Raw genomic sequence first — 12,824 nt, forward strand, 5'->3', positions numbered from 1 at the left:
ACAGAAGGGAATGCAGCTCTTAATCGGGCCCACTAAATTCTCTGCAACTGATTAACAGTCACAGAAAGGTCAACAGGCAAGGAGCTTCATTTTAAAAAGGGACATAACTAGGGAGCGGGGGGCATTTCCTGTGAGGTAAAAAGCTTTTAAAAATGGGGCTCCTTTTTCAAAACCAAGGAATTTGCTCCGTTCAATAATCAAAACCGTGACAATTCTAACCTCTCTCCTTTGCCAGCCTGGCAGTACCTTTATACTGACCTGCTTCTTTTTCAGAGCATCTTGTATATCTAATGTTTTAGATATGGCAGCTGGTTTCGCAGCCGTCTTCAAATTGGTAGAAGTGTAAACCATTTTTGTATGGGCCGTTGAGGAAGGAAAAATCTAGAACAGAGTAAAGGACCCAAAAATGAAGCAGACAGATAAGCATTTAACTTCCCAACACATCAAATATTTACCAGAAAAATAGCAGATCGACACTCGAAAATGAACTGCTTAATAAGTCGAAGTTTAATATCTTCCAACACATAAAACCCAGCCTAGTTTAGACGATGGCAAAAGGGTAGGTGGCACAATGGAGGGTTTAAGGTATGGAGGGACTCAATTCTACGGTATAAAGAATATATAAAGTTTCAAGTTTATTGGCTTTTAATATACCGACCATCAACAAATATCTGGCCGGTTTACAATAAAAATTTGAAAAGGAAAATTAGATAAATAAATAAATATAAAATAATCAAAGTGTACACTGAAGACATTAACTAGACAGACTTGAAAGTGAGGGAAAAATGGGAAGGATGGGGGGAAGTTACATGTTGAAAGAAGAAAGGAGAAAGAGGGAAGAGGGTAATACAAATAGGGTGGGATCGCTTTATAAAAGCGGTTGGTTGAGTATAAAAGAAGAAAAAGATGACGAATGGAAATAAGGAGAGAAAGAAAAAAAAAAAAGAATAAATATGTATATAAAGGAAGATCTAAACACAGGAAAAGGCATCGCTAAATAAGAAGGTCTTCAAACTTATCTTAAATTTGTCAAAACGAACTAGGAAAATAGGTCATGTGGAAGCCATGAGTGTTCATATTAAAGGTTAATAAATTGTGCTACCTTTTTATTGAACTAATTATTTAGGTGATCCAAAGAAAATTCTGTGGTCAAGCCAAAGTATATGACAAAACCAAGTAAAAGTAATAAGCAGATTAAGTCATATTATCAGTTGAGCGTATATTCAAACATTATGCTCAGAGTTTTAAACACGAGCTGTCACCTGCCTTTATGCCTTCTTCTATAGTATATACAGTATATATGTAAGGGGTGTTTCTATAGCTTACTGCTGGTTCCAGGGTTGTGACCGCTATGCCATGCAGGTTACCCTCAAAATTTCATTTATTATCCGATAGCAATCCCTTGTTAAACATAAATTCGCATGCTCATGTGCATTAGTACACTTGGTTGTGCCTTAACCGAGCTAAAGAGCTGCTGAAAGCAAAGCCCAGACAGGGATTACAGGGCATTAAAACCAATAGATTTGCACAACTACTAGTTTTGCTTAGTAAAAGCTAAGAGTTTTTAATAATAAATTACTGTATAAACATAGGACTGACAGGTTATGACGGAAAAGATTTTCGATACAAAGTTAACTTGGGTTCACCCAGAGAGTGGTGGAAAACTGGAACGCTCTTCTGGAATCTGTTATAGGGGAAAACACACTTCAGGGTTTCAAAACAAAGTTGGATAAGTTCTTGCAAAACTGGAATATACGCAGGGACATATAATAACTTTGTAAAGATATGGGGACCATTGGAAAAGTATTGTGATGAATAGACATCATTTCTTTTCTGTTCCTTTTCTTTTTCATTCTTAGTTTTATCTAGCACACTCAAGGGGGAAGGTGGATTTGGCATGTAATTTAATACAATATGTTATAATATGTTGTATAATATAGTATATTCCATTTTAGTTGAGAATGTGATGAAGGGTGGTGGATGGGGATTTTACACTATTAGATTTTTGTATTAGATACTATAGTGCTATATGGAAATTACTTTTATGATATATTTTTGTGCACTTATTGTTTGATTTGAAAATAAATAAAGATTTTTTTTTTTTTTAAAAGGAATATACGCAGGCGAGGCTGGACTCATTTAGAGCACTGGTCTTTGACCTGAGGGCCACTGCGTGAGCGGACTACTGGGCAGGATGGACCACGGGTCTGACCCAGCAGCGGCAAGTCTTATGTTCTTATTGTAGCACTTCAAGCTTTTCTCTTTGAAATTAAGAGTCATTTAGGAAAATACTTGGGTTACTGCAGTGAATTGTTTCCTTAATTCATTTCAGCACGGTTTCTGTATTTCTCTTTAGAGTCTCCTTTCTCCATGACTCGTCATACAAGGAGACACTTCAAGGTCGACTGCCTTTACCTGGATTATCTTCACCATAGGTCAATATGTAATGTAATGTAATGTAATTTATTTCTTATATACCGCTCCATCCGTTAGGTTCTAAGCGGTTTACAGAAAATATACATTAAGATTAGAAATAAGAAAGGTACTTGAAAAATTCCCTTACTGTCCCGAAGGCTCACAATCTAACTAAAGTACCTGGAGGGTAATAGAGAAGTGAAAAGTAGAGTTAGAGGAAAAATAAAAATAAAATAAACATTTTAACAAGACAGCATTGATCTAAATAAATAAATATGAGATACGTAAATGCCATTCTTTACAAGGAAAGACACAGATGTTATTCCTGATGAAGACTTTTGTGACAAAAAGTGTTTCAGATACAGAAAATTGTAATAGGATACCTGAGAATCTTCTACAGCCGAAACGGGCTGGTTTAACACCGAAAGTGCCGCGTCTGTCTGGATTCCACTCGTCACCCCAAGACGATGTTTTACCGAGACTTTATTAAGCGTGTAAGATGCTGCTGACTTGTGTATCACCTGCGTACGTGAAATGAATAGAACCAGTTCACATTATTGGACAAGTTGGAAAAATGCCCATCCCCAGCGTATGGCAAAGCGGGCACGTTTATTGCCAGCTGCAGGTGCTGTGAAGTAGTCGTCTTGCCCCCACCCTAACGCTACTCCTAACTGCGTGGGGCCCAAATTCTATAACAGACTAAAATCCTCTCCTTGATGGCTACGACGTTTTGAAGGGACTGGGGGGGGGGGCACACAAATAAGAACATTACTCCAATACTTGTGAATAGAGTGTCAAGTTACTGTAGCCTGGCTGCAAACAAGGTGGGGCCCAAAGAGACGACAATGAAACTGTCAGACAAACCCATGTTAGAACAAGAAAGGAAATGCTTATTAAAACTTATATACCGCCCTTCGCAATAACAGCAGAGCGGTTTAGAATTTTAAACCCCAAGAGAAAGAAAGAAGAAAAATAAGATGCAATTCAAAACCAAAATTAAGCAACTATACCATCCCCTTAAAAATCTAAAAACCCAGAAGGGTCCTTCTCCAAATTCCAATCCAGAAGATCTTATGAAACATAGCCGATCTGTGCTTCTCGTGAAAACCGTTCGATCCACGCAGGCAGCTTACCTTCTGCACATTTCCTTGCACCGCTGTTGTGGAAGGAGGCTGTGTGGTCTGTGTCTGGTGTAAATGGTGCTGCTGCTGGTAGTGTTGCAGTTGCTGTGGCGACGAGGGCACCGGTTGCTGCTGGGATGGAGACTGCTCATTGTTCTCTCTGTGCCATAAGACTCTGATAAATCTATTGTTCAGAACAGCTTCCGTGCTAGAAATGGCCCTTCTGGCTTCATCGTTGGTCAAGTACTGAATAAGTGCACCTTCAGGATCGCCTTTAAACGCTACCTGTAATGCAACAAAGACACAATAAAAATAAACTGAAACACGGTAAAGGAATGGGTCGGATGTTCTAAGAAGAACGTAAGAACGTGTTTAAGTCCATCTCCTGTTTTTCAGAAGGCATCTCAAACGTCATTGCAATAGGATTATCTTTCTCTTTTTGTCATCCTCCCTGGTTTGTCAGCTCACAACCTCGGGGTCATCTTTGACTCCCCTCTCTCTCTGCTCAGATCTAACAAACCGCTAAAGCTGTCCCTTCTTCTTCTATAATATTACCAAAATCAGACCTTTCCTTTCCGAGCACACTACCAAAACCCTTATCCACATTCTCCTCACCTCTCACTTCCTTCTCGCAGGTCTTCCCCCTCTACCATCTCTCCCCTTCAATCCATTCAAAATTATGCTGCACGAGTTACATTCCACCAGAGCTGCCGTACTCACATTAATCCTCTCCTCAAGTCACTTCATTGGCTCCCTATCCATTTCTCAATACAGTTCAGACTCCTCTTACTGACTTACATGTGCATTCAATCTGCAGCCCCTCTATATCTCTCCTCACTTATCTCCCCCTATGCTCTCCTGCTTGAACTCCGTCCCTCTTACCCGTACCCTCCTCCTCCACTGCCAACACTGTCCCTTCTATTTTGCTGCACTGTATGCCTGGAACTGTATGCTCCTTCTCTAGCAGTATTTAAAAACAAGCTAAAAGCCTACTTTCTCAAGGTTGCTTTCAACTCCTATCTCCCTCTCACCGTATGATACCTCGTATGTCTATTTTATCATTCCCTCTGCAAGAAAACTCCCCAACCCCTATCTGTCCCATTTGTTATATCTGCCCCAATTAGATTATAAGCTCTTCTTAGCAGGGACCACCTAATACATGTTGAATGTTCAGCGAGGCGAATGCCTTTCAGCGCTATAGAAATGATAAAATAGTAATAGCAGTAGGATCATATCATGCTTTGAGTATAGACGTGTGTTAAAATGCAGACTAGCCTAGAGGGTTCACAGACCTTACTCCATCAATTCCTACTAAATTGCATTGATCTAGTGTTGTCCTTATCTGATTTAGGAAAGCTGAATGATTGGAAACATACATTTTAGTCAACATTTATTATTTCCACAAAGAGGTCAAAAGCTCAGTCTTGTACCTGTATGTTGACAATTGTTCCAAACTTGCTGAAATGTTCATTCAGCTTGGTGATGTTGTTCAGCTCTTGAGGGATTTTCCTAACCTCTAGTTTGGTATTTGTATACTGACTCTTCTTCACAAAACCAGGTTTATTCAGGTTGTTGTTCCCTGGTCTGAACAAAGAACAATATATATATATATATATTTTTTTTTTTTTTTTCAAAATAAATTTTGTTTACATAAACTTGAAAAAAATTACATTACCAAGGGAAAAACTACATTGTATTCAAAAATCACCATATCCAAATCTCCCCTCACTGCCCCTCTGCCAGCACAAATTCTTTGCATCTAGAGAATGACACGGGAACAAATATTCCCCGATTCCGAAGGAACTCAATTTTCCTGTCTCTGTCCCATTCTTGTAAGCTCTGCCTTAACTGCACAAGCCTCGAACACTTAGGATTTTAAAGCGTGTAGATGAAGATGGAGCTTAGGCACTGGTGGGATGAGGCATTAAGACATCACAATCTGAGCTCTAGAATGTTGTTTCTTAGGATTTTAAAGCGTTGGAGGCTTGTGCAGATGAGGACGGAGCTTAGGCATTGGTGGAATGAGACATTATGACATCACAATCTGAGCTCTAGAATGTTGCTACTTAGGATTTTAAAGCGTTTGAGATTTGTGCGGATGAGGACGGAGCTTAGGCATTGGTGGAATGAGGCATTATGACATCACAATCTGAGCTCTAGAATGTTGCTACTTAGGATTTTAAAGCGTTTGAGATTTGTGCGGATGAGGATGGAGCTTAGGCATTGGTGGAATGAGGCATTATGACATCACAATCTGAGCTCTAGAATGTTGCTACTTAGGATTTTAAAGTGTTTGAGGCTTGTGCAGATGAGGACAGAGCTTGCAGGGATGGGACAGGGATAGGAAAAGAACCTGCTGGGATGGGACGGGAATATGAGCTCCCACGGGGACAGGGATAAATTTGTCCCTGTGTCTTTCTCTATTTGCACCAACACTCCACGCACACCCGCAAGTACACATGCAAACACTTAGTGAAATGCACCATCGCGGAAGGCTTGCAACATGCATTCTCCCAGTCTGAGCGCAGCAGACTGCTCTTCTCAAGCTCACAGCCAGGACTGAAGTCCATTTAAAGCTAGCACAGAGCTAACAGCATATATATGTCCTTACTTTTCCATCCAGGGTTTTTTTGCAGCTGGCCCTTCCATGCTGATTAAAGGTCTCTTTCGGTCTGGTTCTACCACCACTCTGGACGTATTACTATTAGTGATGACTGGAGCAGACGGTTCAGTCTGGATAACTATGTTAGCAGCTGATAAAAGATAAACAAAATCTAATTAGATAGGAACATAAAAATAAGAACAACACAGTATGAGAAAGGAGAGAGAATACTTAAAAAGGTCACAAAAATGTTTTGTAAGTGGCAACAGGAACAGCCATAAAAAAATGTTACCTTCATTGCGGCAAGCGCCAAAAGGAAATCCCAAAAGTCACATGGACTGACTGGGATATGTTCTACTGCAGGGACTTCTCAAAGTAGCAATTGGGATGGGGAAGAAGCCCTCTTTTTTTCATGACTCCAAACAACTACAGATCCCAAGTGACAGACAAAATTCCAGAAAATATACCTCTTGGATTTGTATCCATGTCCCCGGACGTCAACCCAATCAAATTTGGGCGCTGTGTCAGCGTTCTTGAGAAGAACTGCCGGTACTGCGTCCTACCAGCATTTGTAATACTAGGTGCTTCTGGGTTATAACCATCTGGCTCGTAAGTGTCTGTTGGACAAGGACAGAAGAGAAAGAGGGGTCAACAGGGCTGAAACTTCAGCTATTGCACATCTCATTTTGTAAAGGTTACGTTCAAAATTTCCTTTGCATTCAAAGATTTTCTATTAACACGAAGAGGCAAAACCTAACAATTATCTGCTTCCAAAATTAAAAAGAAAAATCCAGGCCCTCAGGAAAGCCGTATTAGATCATGTCAACTTTTTCATAAGGCCAATGTTGCGAGCGCTATTGTACAAATGCTCTCCTGGGTTGCCTATTAAGGTATTTCACTTGTACGGTGCTGACCCTATCATATTTATTTATTTTTTTAAATTCTTTATTGATTTTCCAACTATCAACAGTGCAATACACAAGTATATAAACATATAATAAATCAAGAAAAGCACATTCATCTTAGACATACATGAGCAACCATTTTATCCCACCCACTCAATGACTAATCAATAAAAACATAAATACATAGATTCTTTCAATAACCTTTCCCTATTTGAAATAATAATGTATTTCCCCCTCCTCCCACCCACCCTGGATGTGTATACTCAAAAGGTACAGACTTTTGTCAACGGTTCCCAAACATCCATATCGTATTTCTGTTATATTGTACTGAGCTCTTTCACTGCTCTGTGTATTATGTTGTCCGGTGGTCATTTTACTATTTTCGCTAGAGTTTGGTTATGGGTCTGAGCGTTCACTTAGAAGGATGATTTGATATATTGATTAGTGTTTTGAAAAATTAAGGTAATTACTATTGTCATGGTGTTACTACTGTTGTGTTGCTGTCTTGGGTGACTCTTCATAAATCTCAATCAGCTCATCCTACACCAAATCACCACATATGGGACACAGACCGTGCAAGTCTGTCCAGTACCGGCCTTCGCTCTTTAATTTACATCTTTCGTTTTCTAATTAGAGATCCTCTATCACCGTTTTCCTCTCCAGGCATTCCAGACATCTACCACTCCTCTCCGTGAAAAATAATTTCCTAACATTACTCCCGAGTCTTTCTCCCTGCAACCTCAAATTATGTCCTCTAGTCTAGTCTTCTCTGGAAAAGATTTGGTTCTCTATTAATGCCTTTCAAGTATTTAAACGTCTATATCATATCCCTCCTCTCCTCCAGAGTATACATATTTTGGTCTTCCAGTACCTTATTATACTTCTTTCGTTTGCTGGCCCATTTTTATTCTGTTCAAATAAATAAAATACTACAAACTGAAAATTACAGAGCAATTAATAACCTCCATTTACTAACAGAGTTCATAGGGTATTATCAACATCTTGAATTAGATTTTTTTTTTTAAGTTTCTAGTTCTGCTTTCTTTAGAAAACCTTGAAAGAGTCATAGAAAAAATATTCTTTTTAAACCATCTTGACTAATGATGTCCAAGGCTGGTGTTTGGTTCTTGCTGCTTATCAGCTGACACAAGTCTGTTGTTTTTTGTTTATTTGTATCACCTTTCATTAATGTCAAGGTGTTTTATAATCTAATCTTTGATTTTTTTATACCAATTCATTCCAACAGGAGGGCTCGACTCGGTTAACAAAATATTAATAAAATTATACAGGAGATTAGAACAGAAACTATATCTTTTAGGCCAGAATTTTATCTTTTATGATTGATTATTTGAAAAAGAAGGATCAGTAGTAAATTTCTGAAATAAATATGTCTTCGGTACTTTACGAAAAGTGGGTAGATGAGAGAGAACTCCAATTATAGAAGGAAGGTCATTTCAAACTTTTACAAATAAAAAAGGAAATGATCGACAGAAATTGGCCATAGTTTTTATTCCGTTAACAGTTTATATTTCTGAGAGCTCCTAGAATTAGAGATTTCTTGTGAATTAAATGAGACAGGAACCAAAGGAGAAAAAAAATATCATATAGGATTTTGAAAATGACAGTTGCACATTTAAATTGGATCCTCCAGTAAACAGGAAGCCAGTGAAGGGATGTCAGTAAAGGTGCGACATGGTCATATTTAGGTTTACCATGTATCAGTTTAGCCACCGTATTTTGGATAAGTTGTAGCCTCCTCCGATTACATTTACTTAAACAAGCGTAAAGCAACAGACGAAAGAAAACAAACAAACAAATAAAACCTCTAATCACCTTTAGAGCACAGCAAAGTAAAATTCAGGGAAGAGATAAGGCATAACTACCCAAAACCCACTAACATTGCCAAGTACCTACGAACCCTGAAGGCAAGTGAGAAAAAGTAGGTTTTGAGGCCTTTGAAAAAGAAATGGCAACTTGTAGCAGTCAGTATGGTCGGGGAATAAAATGCTTTTCTCTCACCCTTTGAAGATACAGGGTTGGGGTTATTGTAGAGAATTACATTTGACTAATTTTCAGTGTTTGTATTGAATTGCACCCCGACAAGCCCATGTACCATGATTGGGGAGGGGGGGGTAGCGCTTTAGAAATAATAAATAGTAGTTGCATACAACTTTGTTTTGCTTTACAAATATAGCAGAGTTTGAACAAAACTGTACATTTCAGCCTACAAACCTTTTCGGTTACCCTGAGGAGCAGAGCAATCCTGATAGACAATTAACTGCTGCAAGGTCATTGAGGTCACTAACATCACCTTATTCTCCCTCCAGATGTTAACCCCCCCCTTTCCTAGATAGTTAAAGTGGATCTGCTTACGCTCCGACACTGTGTACAGCATGTTCTGAGGTAAGGGTGGAGGCAGTCTTGAGGCCACTGGTGCAAGATTGGGCACAGCGCTTGTCCCGGGTTGTTCACGGTTATTTAGCAAGCTTGGCTGCGTTAATGGTAATCCTGCAATGAAATCACGGAATATAAGTTATACAAGATTTTGGATGGAAGTGATGCTAAAAACGGCAAACTTTTTTAAACATTCACTTTGAAAATGTTAATCGTCTCTTACTTACGCATACCATGGTAAGGAAGCATGAGAGTACTCAGCAGTTTGTTATAAGGATATCTATAAAATCTATATGTAAACCAAAACCAAAGCTGAACAATCAGACTTTCATTTTTAAATGTCAATATATAGACACTGAACAACAGGAAAAAAAAAAAAAAAAGAGAGAGAGAAGAATCAGGAATGACGCTCTCATGGAAAAGAGCAGAAAGAACCTGATATTTTGAAGAAAGCAGACATTGAAAGACATTTAGCCATATGGCACTCTATCTAGAATAAACAAACAAGATGAAGAGAGAAACAAAGTATAAATCAAACGGCAAAAAAACCGCACAAGGGGCCTCCAGCTCCAGCTATTTCTGGGCAAGAATCCAAAGCTCTACCCAGTACTGTGCTTGGGTTCCAACTGCCGAAATCTCCATCAAAACCTACTCCAGCCCATCTACACCCAACCAGCCACTGAAGCCCTCTCCAGCCCATCCTCCCCCAAATGGCCATATACAGACACAGACCGTGAAAGTCTGTCCAGTACTGGCCTTAGTTCAATATTTAATATTATTTTCTGATTCTAGGTCCTCTGTGTTCCACTTCCTTGAACTCGGTCACCGTTTTCCGCTCCACCACCTCTCTCGGGAGCGCATTCCAGGCATCCACTACCCTCTCCATAAAGTAGAATTTCCAAACATTGTTCTTGAATCTACCACTCTCAACCTCAAATTATGTCCTCTGGTTTTACCATTTTCCTTTCTCTAGAAAATATTTTGTTCTACGTTAATACCTTTCAAGTATTTGAACGTCTGAATCATATCTCCCCTGTCCCTCCTTTCCTCTAGGGTATACATATTCAGGGCTTCCAGGCTCTCCTCATACGTTTTCTGGCGTAAGCCTCCTATCATTTTCGTTGCCCTCCTCTGAACCACTTCAAGTCTTCTTACGTCCTTCGCCAGATACGGTCTCCAAAACTGAACACAATACTCCAAGTGGGGCCTCACCAATGACCTGTACAGGGGCATCAACACCTTCTTCCTTCTACTGGCTACGCCTTTCTTTATACAGCCCAGCATCCTTCTGGCAGCAGCCACTGCCTTGTCACACTGTTTTTTCGCCTTTAGATCTTCAGACACTATCACCCCAAGGTCTCTCTCCCCGTCCGTGCATATCAGCTTCTCACTTCCCAGCATATACGGTTCCTTCCGATTATTAATCCCCAAATGCATTACTCTGCATTGAATTTTAGTTGCCAGAAGGAAGAGTATCTATTTGTTTTGACTTCTTAAACATACAATTTACCTGTAAAGGGCAAGAGCTACAATCAAAAAGTTACTATGAAAGTTTAAAAATTTCTTTCAAAAATGACCAATTACAAGCGTTCATCATGTTTAAATCAATCTTTGAAAATTCAATGGAATGTTTTTGATATAAAAACTTTGAAACAAAAATAGGAAGAAGATAACAATTCAGATCTCTGAAAACAGTGCTTATTTTTAGCTAAAGCAAATCAGAATTTCAACCAATGTGCAATAGCAGATCTGATGTTATCCAAAACCACTTCTCTCTGCTTTTTCCAATGAACAAGTTAAAAAAAAATTAAAAGCTGTGAACCCCCAGGTAATTGTCTACACTGGTGATCATAAAGCCTGCTATTATTAAAGCTTCATTACATGAACCAAGAAAGTAGTACCTAGAGATTCAACATAACTGTTTGTGCAGCAACACAGAAATTTTTACCAGTCACAGCTGGGGTCCCGGGGTAGAAAACAACTGCTTTCTATCACATAGTCCAGATATCTTACAAGGCTCCTTTCAGTTTATCTTTATGGTACAGATTCAGATTTAATAAAACTTGAAAATTTGTGCAAGTACTCAATTAAATGCTAAAAAGGGATTACAAAAGCACATCAAAGAAATACATCAATTCCCATGTATTTTATCCCAGTGCATGCTGGGACTTGTAGTCTTGCATTTCTTAGGGAATGGAAAGGGGAAATCAGAACTACAAGTTCCTGCATGGAGCGGAATAAACCCAGGACTGGATCAACCTTGTCCAGCATATTAAGTTCAGAGGGGCTGGAGAAAGGGAAAGAACTTGTTTCTAGTAATCTAATAAGGATGTCCACATACCAAAAGAATCAAATTATATTTTTGTAGTTAAATGGCACATAAAAACAATCCTCTGTGAAAATATTTACAACACACTTGTTAGATAAGGTAAAGATGTGGTCTGTGGTTTGGTGCTTATACAGGAGGTGGATGAAGGGGTTTAGAGAAGGGAGCCCAATCTTTTTTTAAAATTCTTTATTTAGATCCAAACAAATGCAATAAAAAAGGCAACTTCTAAACTAGACACGGTGCCCAGCGGTTTCTTCAGAGTCGACATTCAAATGAATTCATACATAGATCCTGTTAGTTTCTGCTTCATGTTACCCCCTCCCCCCCTACTCCCACTCATCTTCCTCTTAATCCCGTCATTTGGAGCCTAACCTTTCTACCGGTGCAAGCTTTTGACATTTATTAGAATTGTAGCATTGTTTTACTAAAAAGGTTTTACAAAACCATTTACTAAAAACTGTTATGGACAAAAAAAATTCCTTAAAAATGATTTGGATTGGAGATGATTAACATTTCTGAGCACGAATCAGGGAAATGGACTAAGTTTTACTAGATCATCCTGGATTCATATACTTTTCTATCTGAATACCTCATAAAAACATCACTGTGAATTAAATGCCTTGTGGCCCTTAGGTATAAACTAGGATTTACAGCATTTAGCACGCACTAAGGTTTAGTAAAAGAGCCCCTTAGTACCTTTTTGGGGCCATATTTTTTTCTGGGCGCATCTATTTGCAGGTATGTCTCAATTTCCTTTATCATAGAGTTGTCCAAAGGTATTCTGATAAAAATTGTATTTTACACACTTTACTTTGTCCTGGTGCATTACTGATCTTGTGCGAGATGTTCGATTGTGAAATCTTTAGAAAGATGCTGGACGTACTCGGTTCAGATTTGCTAAATTAGATTTGGATTTAAAGTTCTTTGTACCTGTATGAGAAGCAAATCCCTATAAAAGTTTTCAAGTTTTCTTTATTTTCGATAAACCGTTTATCAGATGGGTATTTAAAAATAAAATGTCAAATTAAAAGAAATATACTATCAAAAGCTAAAAAATA

At 38.7% G+C, this 12,824-nt stretch overlaps 1 protein-coding gene across 1 annotated transcript in view; it reads right to left on the minus strand.

The window, feature by feature from the left end:
- RBM27 (RNA binding motif protein 27) overlaps nt 1-12,824 on the minus strand; it is a 59,996-nt gene that overhangs the window by 24,142 nt on the left and 23,030 nt on the right. The window contains exons 8-14 of the mRNA XM_033927468.1: nt 9,417-9,551; nt 6,606-6,755; nt 6,148-6,289; nt 4,967-5,120; nt 3,549-3,821; nt 2,799-2,936; nt 259-381 (exon numbers count right to left, since the gene is read on the minus strand). Coding sequence (XP_033783359.1) covers nt 259-381; nt 2,799-2,936; nt 3,549-3,821; nt 4,967-5,120; nt 6,148-6,289; nt 6,606-6,755; nt 9,417-9,551 — 1,115 coding nt within the window. The remainder of the gene's footprint in view (nt 1-258; nt 382-2,798; nt 2,937-3,548; nt 3,822-4,966; nt 5,121-6,147; nt 6,290-6,605; nt 6,756-9,416; nt 9,552-12,824) is intronic.

This window comes from Geotrypetes seraphini, chromosome 18, assembly GCF_902459505.1.
Source record: "Geotrypetes seraphini chromosome 18, aGeoSer1.1, whole genome shotgun sequence".
Classification (NCBI taxonomy): Eukaryota; Metazoa; Chordata; class Amphibia; order Gymnophiona; family Dermophiidae; genus Geotrypetes; species Geotrypetes seraphini.